We start from the raw sequence: 17,922 nt of genomic DNA on the forward strand, positions 1-17,922 counted from the left end.
CAGGCTGGTCCACAGAGGTGATCAGGCCTTTAGTCTTCCTGAGGTCCAGGCTGGTCCACAGAGGTGATCAGGCCTTTAGTCTTCCCGAGGTCCAGGCTGGTCCACAGAGGTGATCAGGCCTTTAGTCATCCCCATATAGGTGATCAGGCCTTTAGTCGTCCCGAGGTCCAGGCTGGTCCACAGGGGTGATCAGGCCTTTTGTCATCCCGAGGTCCAGGCTGATCCACAGAGGTGATCAGGCCTTTAGTCGTCCCCAGAGGTGATCAGGCCTGTAGTTGTCCACAGAGGTGATCAGGCCTGTAGTTGTCCCCAGGTCCAGGCTGGTCCACAGAGGTGATCAGGCCTTTAGTCGAACCAAAACAACTTTAAATTTAACTGTAAGGATATTTCAGCATAAAGGTCTGTCCTGAAAGGCAGCAGGTGATATGCATATCCTAATTATTTTACTATAAAGGAGAATTTTTTTTCTGATTGAATGATTTTTAAATGTAGTTCCGGGGAAATAAACTGTGTGACTAAGACGGACAATGTTGGTAATGTAGACGCTTGTTGTTTCCACACTTCAAGTGCATAAATCAACCTCTAACCTCTGCTGTCAAAGAAACAACTTTAGAGAGCTTTTTGTAATGATGGAGCTTTATTGTTTTACAGCCTTTGAAGAAAATTGTTCACTTCTGCAAATATTGATTAAACCGAGCAGAACCACGAGAGTAATACACTCCATGTGAATTCAGTTTTAGTGCAGATTTTCTGTGAGAGGTGTTCTTTGATCCCTCTGGCCCCACCAGCAGCTCAGTGAGCTCAGAGAATTACATCGGCTCTATTTTCTCCCGCAGCAGAGGTAAACAGAAGAATGTAATAATAGCAACACCTGTAAAATTTCAGCCATTCATATATATGTATAATTGATAGAATGTCACAGTAAACATCACTGGAGGTGCGAACAGTAAATTAAATATTGATTAAATGTTTAATTTGTTTTCTTTCTGTGCATGTTTCTTTCAAACTTGCTAATAATACTTTCTTCATTTTCTCCCTCAACCTCCTCCTCCTCCACCAATGATCTCCAGGTGGTGATGGGTCAAGAAGACGACTCTTCAAGCCCCAAGAGCTCTTCAGACTCCTCTTCCAAGACGGTGGGCCTTTTGAGTGGGCAGGCTTCCCTCTCACCCCTGAGTCGCTGGATGCAGCATAGTAAAAGCAGAGCAGCTAACACCACCTCGGTGGAGTTGCCCTATCGCTCCCCGGTCCCTTTCGCCAAGCAGGAGTTTTCCAAACAGGAGTTCTGGGAGATGTTAGGCAGTGACCTGCTGAAGCCGGATGCCTCCAGCTCCCGGGTCAAACGCCGGCCAATTGTTAAGACTGGCAAGTTCAAGAAGATGTTTGGCTGGGGAGACTTCTATTCCAATATCAAAACCGTGAGGCTTAACCTGCTGATCACTGGCAAGATTGTGGATCACGGTAATGGCACTTTCAGCGTCTACTTTCGACACAACTCGACAGGCCAGGGCAACATCTCAGTCAGCTTGGTTCCACCTGTCAAGGCAGTGGAGTTTGACCTGGAGCGCCAGAGTGTAGTTTACCCCAAGGACTCCAAGATCTTCAACTGCCGCGTGGACTACGAGAAGGTGGATCGAAGCAAGCGCACCTCATTGTGCAACTATGATCCATCCAAGACCTGCTTTCAGGAGCAGATCCAGAGTCATGTTTCCTGGATTTGCTCCAAGCCATTCAAAGTCATCTGCATCTACATTTCCTTCTACAGTACGGACTACCGCTTGGTCCAGAAAGTTTGCCCGGACTACAATTACCATAACGAGATGCCATACCTGCCCTCAGGTTAGAAGAGACATGGGGGGAGAGGAGAGAGGAAAAGGGAGATATATGTGGGAGTGACTGAACATCTGGAGTAGAATCTATGGCTATAAATGTTGCAGTGGCAGCAAGACACCTTAAAACAAAACATTTATGTAGCCTGACTATTGTAAGATGTAAAAACATATATGCAAAACAAAAACCACAGTATGCAGATGAGGAGGCATTTGAAATGCTCAGCTACAACAATTGGAACTTGTAGGGAAAATCTAACCCCACCACCACACACATTCTTACCTCAATCCTGTTTTGAAATGCACACATCTGGTCAGCATTTCTCTCATTAAATCATTTGTGAATTTTATCAGAATGTCTCTTTAATCATCTGAATAAGTCTGCTCTTTTGCAAAGTCGCAGGGCAGTATGTGAACTGAAAGTGGGCTTTTAAATAGTGTGATTATTCACAAGAGAGTTGCGGATAGATTCAGCCTTTATTATAATTAACATGTTATGTTGAACATCGTGCTCTCTAAGGATATTTTAAACAGACCATAGTCAATATCCTCACAAAGAGTAGGTGAATGTAGAGTGTACTCAACCACACCATCATGAAATAAAAATCAGAAAGGGCTCATTTTTGTGAACTCCATTCCAAACAATGTGAAACAAAAAACCTCCTTGTTATTTGTTCTTTACTTCCTGTTTTCTTTATTTAATCATTTTTCCACTTCACTGACAGTGTGTACTTAGCTGACAAATGAAATCAAAGTATTTCCTCCAGTTACAGACAAATAAATTAGTTTGCACCCTTTAATTAGAAGAGAAAACTCCACAGTGGTTACTGAAATAACTTGATACTCACATAAGTAATAATATAAAAAAAATGACTGAAAATCAGCAAATGAAAATCAGTCTTTGCTTTTGAATTCTGGTTCAAAGAAATTATGTAAAAAATTATCTAATGAAACTGGCCTCAACAAAAAGACTCCTAGAAAAGATTGAACATAATTTTCCCACTGGGACATATTAAACTAAGGTGTGTTATCAGCACCATAGGTTTTGTTTAGAGGTGAACTCCAAGGTCAAAGGTCATCAGTGTCAGATTGCGCCATCGGTCTGTTTGAGCCAAACTGGACTTAAAGGAAGACCAAATCAGGAAAACGGCAGACTGGAGTTTGCCTAAATGCATATTAAGAAGCCACAAAGCTTCTGGGAGAATGTCCTTTGGACAGATGAGACAAAACTGGAGCTTTTTGCGAAAATGTCCCATCAGCTCTGTGTTTACAGAGCCAAAAATGAAACCTACAAGGAAAAGAACCCTGTACCTACAGTGAAACATGGAGGAGGCTAGGTTCTGTTCTGGGCCTGCTTTGAATCTTGAATCTGTGCAGGGTGCAAGCAACTCTTACGACAATCGAGGCATTCTAGGGTAAAATGTGCTGCCCAGTGTCAGACAGGTTAGTCCCAGTCGAAAACCATGGGTCCTCCAACAGGATAAAACCCAAACCACACAGCTAAAGAACTGTTCTGAAGTGACCTTCGCAGCCCTGATCTAAATTCTATTAAACATCTGTGGAAGGAGCGGAAACATCTGGAGAATTAACCCTTAAAATCTGAGACAGCTGGCGCAGTTTGATCTTGGAGTTTCCCAAAACACCTGTGGACAGGTGAAGAAGACAAAGTTACAGAAATTGTGTGATTGTCTCAAAAGGTCAAGCAAGAAAATATTAAGTTAAGGGTACCCTCCTATTTGTCAAGGCCAGTTTATAATTTTGTTGAATCAAAACTCAAAAACAATGATGGATTTTCAGTAATTTTCTTTTCCTATTATTACTTTTGTCCGTTTCCAGTTGTTTCAGTGACCATTGCGCGTTTATCCTTCTTTAACGGAAGGCTACAAACAAATTTATCCACGTCTGTATGTAACCTCCAAATAAAAAGAAATTGCTTTGCAACGATTCAGGGCCAGAGCTTAAGACAAGTTCAGTGTGAAGGCAATAACTGCGCTGAGACAGAATTGGCCCTCCACACTTATGAGAGAAAGTACAAGGTAAGGGGGTGAGAGGTGGAGAGATTCAGTGAGCTCTTTTAATTAAAGTGGAGAAGGAGAAGTAGAGTACGCGGCGCCTTCTATTGTCCCTTCTGCATGAAAAAGATTACATTTTGTTGCCGTCAGGATTCCTGATTTCACGCTTTGATAACTCTGACTGTGTGAGGGAGATTGCTCTCTCTCAACAAATACTGTGTTCACTAAAGTAAACCCGTTATCTTGAATAAATGAAAATATTATCATAATAATTACATATAATTTAATCTCTTTTAGATGTAATTAAGGTTTCAACAAGAGGGCAAAATGCATTCCTAAAAATCAAGTCAGCAGGAAGGAAGAAAGGAGGATGTTTGCGAGGATTGTTGTGATGTTTTTTGCGCGGAGCCAGCAGTCACAGTTTAGCCCTGAGTTAACTGCTCTCATTAAGATAAATGGCCACTAGCTGGTCCATCTCATGTTGCACAAACAATATCTGTGGAGAGCAGCACACAATGAAAAAATGGATTAAGTTGCCCAACATTTTATGCTGAGAGGTTACCGCTGTCCCATTTAAGGGGGCACAATGACTTCTGGTTAATTAACAAATGCACATTCACAAGACAGGTGTGAATTACACAATGATATCAGATTGATGCCAATGGACTGTGACATCAGTGACAAAGCCCAGATTTACACACCTGGACCCTTGGCTGTGACTGCACCCCGGTGTCCCAGGTGGACTCGAGCTGCAGTGTATTTGCCGTCCTCCTGTGGGGGGTAGCAGGAGGCCAGCCATAGATGCATCCCTCTGGCTGCACAGTGTGAGCGCAGAGAGCAGCAGGAGGAGGAAAGACACAGTCAGAGAGCTTAAGATAGAAACAAAGACCTGTAAATCTGCACATCAAAGCGCTTAGTTTTTAATCTGCTCCTAAAGAGGGGGGTAGCTCATCTCTAGAAGAAACAAAGTCAACCTGTGGCTCCGAGCAAGAGGCACCGGCGCACACACACGTCTGTAGGGGACAGGTTGCAAAATCACTTGCAGCTATTATAACTGTTAATTTCCTGTATTATTTGCCATGTTTTTCTGGCTCCTTTTCTTTTTGATTGTATTATCGGAGCACAGATTTTATAAATGCTTAGCTGTAATGCTTGTTTACACACATAAATCTGTCAGGCTTTTATCCCGCTGTAAGCGTGTCATCGTAGAGAAGAGCAGCAACTCAAACTGAATGCTTGTCGCCAGTTTAAAAGTCCCTTTCCTGCACTGCTGCATAAAATGTGATGTTTGAAATGCATCAACCAGCATGAACGAACCACTGCCTTCCTCGCTGTTCATCATATCCTCATCCTCCCACTCTCCCCGCACTTTCCTCCATCAGACGTTTGCATGATGCTCAGTCATTTACCCCTCTCTCTTCAGTCTTTAGTTTGTTTGACCTTGCTGACTTGCAGTGGTGGTTCTAGGAGAGGTAGAACGGAGCAGCCACTGCCACTGGAAAGAAAAACATCTTGCCACCCCATTTGCCACAAAATTTGTTAATATATTTTGTACATTTTGCACAGTGTTGAAAGTCGAGGACATTTAGACAGAACTTCAGGGCCCGTCCACACTGGAACAGCTTTTTTTAACCTTAGTTTCCGACTCGTGTTTACATGGAAACATGGAAACTTGGTTCCAGAGTGAAAACATCTTTAAATGCCACTGTTGGTGCTAACATGTCGACAGCCTGAACACAACCTTCTGGAAACAATGCCGTAGTCCCACCTCTAACTTAACCTACGACCCCAAAAATGACATGCATGCATTTACGCTGCACATGCAACATAAATTCTCAACTACAGTCAAACTTTTGCATATTGTATTACTTCAATGAGCAGACAAGGCTGATGAACAATAACACTGCCTTAAATAGAACAAAGCAAAAAAACCAAAAACATTATTACTAAGGTCAAAAAGAGTTTTATTATTTTATTAAACTGTCAACAATACTAAAGGAAATGTTGCATAAAAGGTAAACAATATGCAACAAGCATACATTCTAAAACTGTGGAAAAGACTGATGCTTGTAAATAAATTAATTACCCTGATGTGCTTTGAATATTGCAAGGAAAACTCTTTTCATTTGTGGATGTCTTCCCTGAAAAGCGTCCATTATGTTTGTGGGTTTGGACTGATTTGACTCAGTTTAACATGACACGAAGGAGAAGTTCCACTTTGTCGTCAGTTTAGAAAAAAAGATTTAGTTTTCGCTCCAGTTTTCACCATCCACCTTTTTCTTCTTGCGTTTACAGTTTTTAAAGTCCGCTCCATCTCTTCTTTATTGTTTCAGGTGTATTTTCACGGCAGCGTTACGGCGCCACATACATGCTTTGCATAGTCACTGCAGCATTTGGAGCATTTTCTGTGTTTGCGTGTGGATGGAAACATTTCTAGAAACTGTGCCGTGTTTACGGGGAAAAAGATATTTTTAAACAGACAGCATTCTCGTGTGGACGGGGCCTCGATCTATATCCTAACTCACTGATTTAGAATTTGCACACATCACTTTTTGAATTTCCAAATGGTCTTACCAACCAGCAAACCTGGAAATGTCAATTCAACTGATTGTGAGTTTTTATTGATTCTGAGGAAAACATGAAGTTACTGATAAATAAAACAGCTAAATGGTATTTTGCAGAATTCATACTCACAGACAAATAACCTGAAAACATAAATTTATGTCTAAAAGTCTTACTTTTCTTGCAAGAATAAATTTTGCCACCCTAAGTAAAACTCTAGATCCGCTGCTGCTGGCTGGTCTCAGCCTCTGTTTCCTTTCTGCCTCCCTTTACCTCAAAGATGAACCCTAGTGAGGGTAGTTCCTCACTGCCTCCTTTGCCAGCTTTTCTTGCACACAGCGCTGAGTTGAGCTGGCTAATCTCAGTGAGCTTAACATCAAGCTAACAGAACATCAGCAGTGAGAACGTCCCTCGCTCTGTCTTTATCTGTTTCTCCTTATTTCTTTATCCCATCAGTAAATGTATGTGCACACACAGTCTTAAGATGTGTTGGTTTAGGTATTTCCTCTCTCCTGTTCAAAGCATCTTACATAAGCTCCTGGATTGGGAGGACGTTGAGATGTCCTCGAGAGCATGTCAGTGGAGCGCTGAACACAGATACGCCCCAGTAACCTCAATACTCCCCCCACCCTCCCATTCCACAGGGCATCTGGAGAGAAGTTGGAAACTCAAACAGGATGGAATCAAAGCTGGGAAACAGGAGCCCACGGCACACCATCAATGTAAAAAAAAAAAAACAAAAAAAAAGGACACATGTTGGGAAAAGACGCTCCATCCTCTGCTCCTCACTGATCCTCTCAAGTATACAGCAATACTCTCACCGAGACTCCACCCTCTCTGCCTCTCTGGGGCGCGGCAAAAAAACGCTGCTGAACTAAGTTTGACAGACGGTCACGTTGCTGTGGGACAAAAGTGGCAGCAGCCTTATTATTTACCCATCTGGTGCCAACAGACATGTGAATATTTGGCCTTAGAGACTGCAAGACAGCACCGGTCCACTCAGAAGAAAAAAGTAACAAAACTCAGACTGTTTAAAACATGAATATACATATATAAATATATATACATAAAAGCTAAAAATCAGATCTGAATAAAGTTGTATTTAAATGTGGGTCATGCAGTGAAGGTTGTCTGTTTTTATCAACTACGGTTCTGTTTTTTTGTGTCATGTGGAAGATAAACTGTATGGATGATATGATGGCATTTACTGTGGATTTCAACGTTCTAAAATCAATAAAGTACACAGAGGTACTTAAGCCACTTAACACAATAGAGAAACAGGCTCTAGTCTTATATCTGCTTGTACTCCCTGTGCAGGTAAAGTGTGTAAACAATGCTTTTCTCATATTTGCATACCAATACTGTGTGTCAGTGGCAAAGAAAAAGATATGACAGAAATGTTGCTCGGGGCTTTTGGAGATACACATGCAGGGAGAGGAAAAGGAAAACAAAAAGGTGAAGGGAGAAAAACGGGGTTGAGAGAGAAGGAGGAAATGTTCCAACTGGAGTGATGCTAATTAGTTTCCTTCTCCCCCCCACCACCCCTCGCTCACAGTGCCTTTGTTGTGCAACTTCTCATCCCTCTTTTTTTTGAGAATGCAGTTGACAATAAATTTATTTTACTTCTTAATTAAATCCCAGACCACTGTTAAGGTGGGAATGGGTTCAAACATTCAGCTCACAACATCCCTTTAAACGCAATCGATTAAGGCATGGCTGGCGGCAAAGCCAGGCCCTCTACCCCATCACCTCCACCCCCTCTTGTTCCCATAAAAGCACCGCCTGCCTCAGGATAACCTTGCCTGAGATGATGAAAGGGAAGCAAATGAGACAACATGGAGAAAGAAGAATAGAAGCCTTATTTGGAAGAAAGGAGAATTGAGGTTAATATAAAAACTGAGAGCAATATAACCTACTGGGTCACACACAGCAAGATGTGCACAGACAGAAAAATGAGGAAAAATCCTGCCAGCAATCACTGATAATGGATGCTTAGAACGGAGTCGTTTGGTTGCCCAAAAACAGAAAAGCAATTAGGAGTGTTTCCTTCCTAAAAAGGATAAGGCATTTCAGCAAGAGTAATGAGAAAGTGGATAATAATCAATTAAGAAAATTACTATTTATAGCACAAAAAGGTGGAGAAAGCCATTTAAAATGTAAAATGATAAACAGATATAAAGAAAAACTAAAAAAAGGCATTTTGTGAATGCTGAGTCCTGGAATCAGCTGAAATTTGCTGAAGAAGCTGAAACTGAGTTGCTAAAGCTAGAAGGAGCAAAACACGAGCTTAAAACTAAAGGAAGCTAAACGCTATAAAAAAAATAAAAATACATGACAGTGTGACTGTACAAGTTACAAAACTTGTGTTTGGAAGTTGTACAAAAGATTAAAATCACAGAACGACACAGGTTTGTTGTGAGCAATTTGTCAAGAAGATCAAGAGCATCAGATTGTGCAGGAAAATAATCATTTGACTTCATGTTACATCAAAAAGTGCAGTATTTCTCTGCTGATAGATGTTGCACTCTTTAACATCATCTTACACTAACGGTGTTGACAAAATCAAAGCTAAACCAGGACACTCATTCCTTCACATGTTGAAATCATCAGCGGGGATTAGTCTGGTGATTCAGTCTGTTGATACACAACCAGACTGATGCTGACGCTCAATTAAAAATCTATTTTTATCACTTATCTGTCAGGAATATAAAAACAGGTCCTTCTAATAACACTCACATAAAACCAGAAATAAAAACACTGTTTTTGGCATGATTTTGTTTTTCCCAATCTGGTTTTGAAAATAATTTCTCAATTCAAATCTTGCTTTTTCTGTCTTTTATATACTGAAGTAGGGGCAGGCTGCTAATTGGTTTGGAAATTACATTATTCTCAAGTTTTAGAAGTCTTGTTACAGTGGGAATGATGGTATTTCATCAGCTGGAACTTTAATTTTGGCAGACATAACTAAAAACATACCAACAACAACTGAATTTTTCCCTTTTAAAAGGACCAGCTTCAGTATTCTGTATGACAAACACCATTAGTGTCTCTGTAATCTGTTTCCACATTATGTTGGACAATGTGGGTCATTCAGACACTGATTGGGGTTTTTGTTACCTGGATACTAACTCCATCCTGATGGTATTCTTCTTTATGTTGCTGCATTCAGACGGTGTTCTCGGTTATTCTGGGCTGTGAGTTGGGGTGGTCATGGTCACGCTTTCACTACAGGAACAAATGTAAATGCAAATGCACACATGGTCCCGCTGCCCACGCATGAAAAGAAACACACACCTTCACCTGAAGCACTTTCATGCCCCAGCATCTTAATAGTCTCTGCTCCCTGCATCATGAAGCCGTGAGTAGAGCGGACAAGCAGGTGGGTCGAGTCTGAGCATCACGGGAGACGGGTACATCAGACAAGGACAAATACAAGACCAGCCTGTCAACACCCCCAGCTTCTTTCATGAGGAAGCACTACAGCCCCGATCTGCGGTTCTCCACACAGACTGAGCTCACAATGCAGGGGCATCCTCGACAGACACCAGGAAAGATGCTGGGAAATTATAATGTTTAAGGAAAGAACCTCAGGGTGGGGTGGGGGGGTGTGAGCTTCTTGGAAAATTTAAAAAAGCACAGATGGCCTTAGGCTACAGCATGGTGGGAAGAGGAAAGAATAACTGAATAAACTAATTAGATGAACAGATTTTCACACACACACACACCTCGATCAAGTCAGCAGTCCCTACCTCCACTTGGAAAATATAAATCATCTTTATGCAAAGAAAGAAAGGCTGTAAGATGCAAATAGTACAAGCAAGGTTCAGGGTTTACATCTTAAGGATTCTTGTAACACAATAACACAGACAATGGGTAGTGAGTGACTGCAAATGGCTTCAAATATCCATCTATGACAAGATGAAAATCAAAGCCGGGTATATATGTCATGCAATGTGTTGGTAATAACGATAAGCCATGATGAAGATGATGAAGACATCAGGGCTGTGATCCCTGTATTAGCCTGAGAAGAGGACATTTCCACTTATCTATATGAAGCGATGGAGAGCAGGGGTGATTTAAACTCGGTGACAAGGCCTTAAATACCAGCCAGGGATCACAGTTGTGCCCTTTGGCAAAGTAATTATTCACTCCTTCAGAAGACGATCAGGTGTGGATGTGTGGCAGCGCACGAGCTCTTGGCGAGGACTGCGTCGGCATCTGTCTATGTGTGTGTGTGTGTGTTGGAGCGAGCTGGGAGGTTGAGAGGGAGGTGTGAAATGCTACAGTTTCTCCTTTTTTATGTAGCTGAGAAGTGTGCATGCCAAAGTCTTCAGAGGAAGAGTAACAACGTTCAGCTGAGGGCTCAAATCAGAAGGACGAAGGAAAGAAACAACTACAGCTGGTAAAGGTTAGATTTCCACTTTTTCTGTTTTCTTTTTTTATAACCTGCATCCAAAGGTGGTGGTCTTTCAGAGAAAGAAGCTAAAGGTCCAGAAATTCTCATTTAAAAACTGCCCTAATTAAAGGCCTAGTATTTCTTGAAGGAGTGCATATCGCCCACCACTTTGTGCAATTGTATTCGATGATGTGAGATCTCATGCTCAGATTATGTGATATGAATGACTCTGAGCTACTACCACATCAGATTTTAGCGCAGTATCTATAAAACTGACTAAATTATGGCCATTTTTGTGTTTTCTACAATTAGTTGGCTGAATTGGGTTCAAATGTGCATCAGATAAATGCAGTTATTTTCTGAAATATTCATTAAAACCTGTTCACATACACATACTGTAAAGCCAAAAACATGATTGCTCTGCATTGGCCTTTCTGTGGCGGGTGATAAAAACACAACTTGATGTGTTTTTTGGGGCTGCACTGTGCTTTTCTCCTGACTCCAACTCTTCAAGCCCCAAACACAAACATTTCTGCAGGTTTGTTTCTGCTGACAATCCGGTCCTCAGTACTGCAGGGCTGTTGCTTGCTAAGTCAAACACATAGCTAGGGGCTGCAGTGCTTTTCGTTATTGTTTGGGCTTTTCACAGGGAACTATACAGCTACACACACACACACACACTTTAATTTCCCTCTTTGGGGTTGTCATGGGAGAGCATTGGGCTCCCATCATTATCGGCTCTACCGCATGAGTTCATCACAAACCTAAGGATGTGCAGACTCAGCTGCAGGCAACACACAACATCTTAATCAGTCTTCATTTGGTCTCCATTCCTGTTTAACACCGTGAATTACCACTTGCCATTTTATCCGAAATAAAAAGAAATCTCACGCTGTGAACTTTCCCTCTACTTTTCAAACAGTTAGATGTTCACAAAAGTATATTGTGGAACATGTTTCAGACCTGTGCCCTGCTGGGCACAAGCCTTTGCTGCAGGCAGTGGAAAAATAGCTGCCTCACAGCAGAATAACCCCCTACAGATGCCCACGGCTCCTGGAACATGCAAATGCACTCTATAAGTAAACTTACCTTCATAACACCAACTTGCAACTTCTGCACAAACAGTTAACCTCAAGAGTTTTCTCAAAAATCACAGCAACAAATGAAAGGGGAAAGTTTTGTCATTTAAAGCAGAGACGTTTAATCATGATCGCTTCATAAAATGTCTGAAAAAACATCTCGTTTCTTTTATTGATCTCGACAAAGAGGAATAGGAGGGGGGTTCTTTTTCATTTTCTGCAAAAGATGAAAAACCTGACAAAGAGAGCAACATGACTGAGGGAAACATTTGGAAGACTTAATGTGACAAAAAAAACCTGCAGTAACAGTGCAACATTTCAACAAAAGTTTCTGGGAACTACTTTTTTTATTCATTGTTTCATGCTGATCAAATAGAGCAAGAATTTAACAAAACCTCAGCAGCCTTCCCGGTGATGACTTCTACATTCAAACCAAAGTAAAAGAAATGTTGGGATGGCACAGGAAGTACACATAATATTTAGTATTAAGATTAAGATTAAATCTGAAACAGTAAAACTATTTTGTATAGTTGCCTTAACTTTTGAACACACTTAAAATTGTTTTAGCACCAAGGAAAACAGGAAATAATGTATTTTATGTGAGATTGTTTCACTGTCCTGCAAACATAATGTGAGGTCAGGGTCACATATTTTTCTGTTGGAGTGTGACTTCACTGAAATTTAATTTTAAAAAAGCTAAACGAAGCAAAACACAAGTTAAAAGCCAAAAGTAGCAAAACACTAAGTAGCAATATGTTAACTCAAGGTAGCAAAAAAGTAGCTAAAAGCTAAATGTAGCAGAAGTCTAGCTAAAAGCTGATTGTAGCACACAGCTAGCTGAAAGCAGCAGAAAAGCAGCTGAAAACTAAAAGTAGCATAAGAAGTAAAATGTTTAAATTAATTAAAGAGAACTCAATGGGGGGAAATATCTGTAAAAAATAATTAAATAAAAAATAAAAAGTTGATTATTTTGAAAATAAAAGTTGCAAAAGCCAAAAGCCAGCACCTATCTCGTGAATGAGCTGAAAATTTTTATATAAAACTGGCCAAAATAGCACAAAGTAAGCATAAGTAGTTACATGAAAAGAAAACAGGAAAACAATAGTGTGAATGCTGAATCTTATGCTTAAAATTAAAACAGAAAAAAAAATTAAATTCTCACAAAAATGGAAATTTTACAAATAATCACAATGAGTCGGTGAAGCACCGATGAAACTAAAATGTTACAAAACAAATAAAGATAGCAAAACCATATTTATTTTAGTCGCTGTATTATCAAGCTTCCCTTTCTGTCTCAAGGTAATGTGCTTCAAAACTATTATTTTAATAAGAAACACAACCAGACCCAGTAGCTCCACAGAGAAGGTTAAATGGAAAAAAGAAATTACTCTGTGGAGCCAAATTACACAGAATATATTCTCTGATCTACATGTCAGTACACACGTCCCGCTTTATGCTTACTAAAACAAAAAAAACAGAGCTGAGTTTAAACTGCCGATGTCTCCGTTCTCAAAGAGAGTTTTCCACAATGTGCTGACATGCTCATTTCAGTGATAGATATCTCAATTCAGCAAATATTTTCCCGCTCATTACCTGTGGAACAATGTCAGCTCGATCATTCGAGGCTCCTCGGTCTCCAACTTAAAAGCTACTCATCGCAAAGTATGGAATTAAACAAAAAAGGTTGTCCTAAATTATCTCAAATAGCACAGCTTACCATTGTTTACTCCCGTAGTTTTCCCGATTTATTGATGTGCAATTCTTAAATGCGGGTATGCACTCAATATAAACACAGCACTCGACTAAAGCTGTCAAAAACCACATAGAAGCTCGAGTCGCCTGATTGACCTACATCAGGCTGAATGTCGTCTGTGTTGGTAAACAAATATGGAGGAATCGGACAAGAGCAGAATCTCAGAGAAGACGTTTAGATGGAAATATTAGAGTGAATCTGCTGCTAAATGTGAAAGAAAACAGGAAGAACGAGTGAGATGACAAGAATAGATAAATATCAAGCCATTTTAGTCGCTTCGGCTCTTTCCATAGGTAAACAAACACACATGGTAGTTTATTTAGCAGACAGATTTTTAATTTAGGGGCACATTAACCATCGATATGAGAAGAACATTGTTCAGTTTATAATTTTTTTGTATCTTTACAATTAAAATAAGTCTTGGACTTGTTGGTACACAAGTCAGACATTTCCTAAAAGTTTCATGATTGTAAGATTCACAGTTTTTTTAAATCAAATGATTCAGTTTAGTCTTGCCCTGAGCTCGATTCAGGATCTTTACGAGCGAATTATCGCCGTCAGGGAATAAACAGCACAACTTCAGGTGATGTGCTTTGCTCTGCTTGCTGTAATCTGTTGACCTTCACCTAAAAGATTCCTGCATGTTACTATAACTTCTATTTTGATTTATTTTTAAATAATTGGATTATTGAGGTTGCATGGGCCAGGGGATTCTAATTCATCGCTGGATGCCTCCTGCATTATGATGATTAATGGCTGATTCTGCAGAGCCATCTTATTGGCTTCAGGTTTTCTTGTGAGACACATGTATATAATACAGCCTCAGGTTTTTCTGTGAGGTTTTTGATTCAGGGTCAGTTTTTAAAGATTGGTATCATGGTCACACACACACACACAATCATGATAGAGATGTTAGAGTAAGGCGATTCCTTTCACTCTGAGGGATTTCTTTCTGCATCAAACAAGTCAGGTGATTGGAATTACGACCAGGGTCAGTGCTCCAGATGAAACAGCAGCCGTCCTCTCTCCTGTTAATTCACTTTCCACCCATCCCTGGTCTGTCACCGTCCTTGACTCCTCTTGACCCGAAAACCTTGAGGGGAATTGAGTTATTCAGTGATGCAGCCATCACCCTGCAGCCATAACTTTCAAAGCTAACCTTAACGTCTCTTGCAAACATGGTAACAGAGCACAGGCTTATTGATGGAGGCTGTTTAACATCGTTTCTTTGTCCCTGCCTTTGGCATGAGGAAATAAATCAACTTTACCTGGGCCTCTTTATACACCCCTACAATCCAGCTGAAGCTGACGGTTCTGAGGTCAGGAGCCTCTACTGCTATTGTAATTATAGACAGTAACATGTCTCTGCTTGAAACTGCACCACTGTACTGTCTTTATTTTTTGCTTCTAAGAGGTGACCTTAAATTAAAAATCTGTAAGCAAACTTGTTGTTATCAGATGCCATGTGTTTGTTTACCTACAGAAACAGAAGATGGCCCAACGAGATTTGGTTTAATACTTTGCAACGAGTATTTTTAAAGTCATCTTGAACAATTTTTGAAAGTCTTTCTTTATTTTTTCACTCTTTCAGTCCTTTAAGGGGAATGTTTTTGTTTGTTTGTTAAACAGCCAAACTGATCTGTGAATTATTCAGGCACAAAAAAAGACTCAAACATGGGTTGACACACACAACTTGGCAAAGATCCCATTTAAAATCGGATCTTCATCCTCTATTACCAGGAGCCTGTCGCAAACACACAATTTGTTCCCATTTCTGCAGCTGAATATACAAAAATACCAATGATAGCTCAGTTAGAAAACAGAAAACAGTATTTTGGCACCAAGCTGGTGATTCCCAAAACACTATTAGCTGAAAACTTGTCACCTGAAGAATGCTGCATTTCTCAGGTCCTGTTTTAGGTCTTTGATTATTTCCCCCTCCCCTGTTTTTTAAATACATGACTTTCAGATTCTGTTTAGCTGCTGTACAGTTTTTTAGGCCTGGCACTTTTTTAGTCCTTCATGTGTTCACTTTCCTTAGTTTTTAAAGAGACACTGCACAATATGTTGTCATGGTCAAGTACACGGATTGGACTATAAAAGCAGCCAAAGAGCAAAGAAAAACCTTTAGAAAGCCTGGAGAAATATTGGTCATAATTAATAAAAGAATACAAGAAATTCTGGCTCCTTGGAAGTAGAGCATAAAGAGATTTGGGGGGGTTAAAAATTGTGAATTGTATTATATGTTCAGGAAAATGAACTGGTCCGATCTCATGGACGTTTTCCATCATCACACTGCAGAAGAGATACTTTAGGCCACGAATGATGCAGTTAAACAGAATAGAAGCTACAAATACAACTTCTTAGACATCTCAAAATGCAAATATGAGTTCTCAGACAGATAGTCCAAATTGCAGGGGACTAATAAGACAGTGGTGGTGTGTGGGTGGAGATTTACAGAGAAAAGGGGAGGGAGATTGAGGGGGGGAGGTGTGTGGGTGATGTGGGGGAGGGCAGCACAGGACACAGGCAGGGAAGTGGATGTTTTATGAGGCCCTTAACATTTACTTCCCCAGCGTTTCAATCCGCCGTGTCTATTAAGGACGGCTGCTCCTCCTACGTGTTCCCCATCCATCAAAGACAGAGACATGAGGCCCCACACTGACAGACAACTCGATATGATGGAGCGAGAGAAAGACGGCATCAGCTGGAGGAAGAGGAGAAAGTGAAAATACTGAGATGTGAAGGAGGGAGGTGGGTGGAGGGGATTAGGAAAAAGAAGAGGGTCAGAAAAGCGGAATACAGATAAAACCGCATCCGCAGCCAGAGAAAGGAGAGTGCAGAAATCCTTTCAGGTACAAACAAAACAGTCAAAGATGAGTTCCATGCAAAGAGCTGAAGCAGCGTTTATTCTTTGTTCAAGGTGGGCTGCTGTCCCTATACAGCCAGAAAGATTTTGTGACTCTGCATAATAAACCAAACAGAAACTAACCACTAAACATTATTTGCCAAGAAGCAGGGAAGCCAAACTATAATCTACTAAAATAAAAAAACAGCAACTGATAAAACAGATGAAATCTCCATTTGCTGTGACAGTGTGTGAGGTGTGTGGGGTCAGAGAGTTTTCCAGCTCCATTTAGGCTTCAGTAATACGTATAGCCCCTGTGAGTCATTGCTATTAATTACAAACTTAGCCAGCTACACTTTCATTAATCTAAATTTAGAGTCTGAACTAAGCTCTGGCTTGATGTTTTCACTGTGGAGCACAGTGCCACCAAACCAATCACTTAATAGATTTTCTGCCCTCTGGCCGACCAAAGACAAGGTCCACTATCTGCAAACTAATCATGGCCACAGTCTGACACATCCAACCTGCTGGCAACCAAGGTCAGCCAACCACTGACCACCGCAACACAAATATGAGCTAAAATTGGCTGAAAATACCACCACGAGACAGCGTTAGGCTTAGCACAGTGACCACAGAAAAATTAGAAAAATCAGGCTGGTTAATGAATACATGCCGTTAATGATCATTGCAGTGATGAACAGCTGGTTTGTGTTGCTGCTCGTCTGCCTTCGGCCCTTTATCTTAATTAACTGCCTACATATGCGCAGCTATGCTCCCACTTTGAGGCAGCCCTGACCGGCACTTACCGGCAACTGGCACAGGTCAGACCAAGAAATGCAGGAAATTTGTTTTACAGCAGATAAACAAGGGGAGAGGGGAGAACGTGAAGGTAAATAAGACAGAGATGAAGAGAGGAGCGATGAAGAGTGAAAGTTGCTGAGACAGAAAGAGAAATAGAGGGCAGAGAAGGAGGGAATGCAATGTAGAAAAAGGATTGCACCATCCTGTGACCTTGTGCACCCCCCCCCCAACCATGCTGCTGTACCCCCCTTTTAGTAATTAATCATCTAATACTGAGCTTAACCACCTGACACCTAGCTCCCCTACATCCTAATTAAGCCAGGAGAGAAGATGCAAGAAACTGGCAAAACACCAACTTGAAGAAGGCATATAAGGAAAAATGATTCTCACTCGTAATGGAGAAAAAGAAAAAGGAGCAATACAGTAAAGTAAGCTGAAAGCCAGAAAATGTGAAAGAAATAAGTGGGAGAAAATCCAAAACTTAAGACCAGTTCCTATGGAACTGTGGTGAACATAATGAAAAGCTGGTGCCAACCTCATTGAGGACCATCTATCTACCAGACTGGCAATGCAGGAACCATGCTGGTGCCAAGGTTATTCTGCACCGACTCTGTGTGTGTGCATGAGTGTACCTGAGAGGAA

The 17,922-nt window shown here is 40.9% G+C and overlaps 1 protein-coding gene across 1 annotated transcript in view; it reads left to right on the forward strand.

Annotated features, from left to right (window-relative positions):
* The window catches only part of LOC108237804 (neurexophilin-1), a 25,722-nt gene extending 18,571 nt beyond the window's left edge, over positions 1 to 7,151 (forward strand). The window contains exon 2 of the mRNA XM_017419499.2: positions 1,071 to 7,151. Coding sequence (XP_017274988.1) covers positions 1,071 to 1,844 — 774 coding nt within the window. The 3' untranslated portion in view covers positions 1,845 to 7,151. The remainder of the gene's footprint in view (positions 1 to 1,070) is intronic.
* Positions 7,152 to 17,922: the final 10,771 nt, after the last annotated feature.

This window comes from Kryptolebias marmoratus, linkage group LG12, assembly GCF_001649575.2.
Source record: "Kryptolebias marmoratus isolate JLee-2015 linkage group LG12, ASM164957v2, whole genome shotgun sequence".
Taxonomy (NCBI): Eukaryota; Metazoa; Chordata; class Actinopteri; order Cyprinodontiformes; family Rivulidae; genus Kryptolebias; species Kryptolebias marmoratus.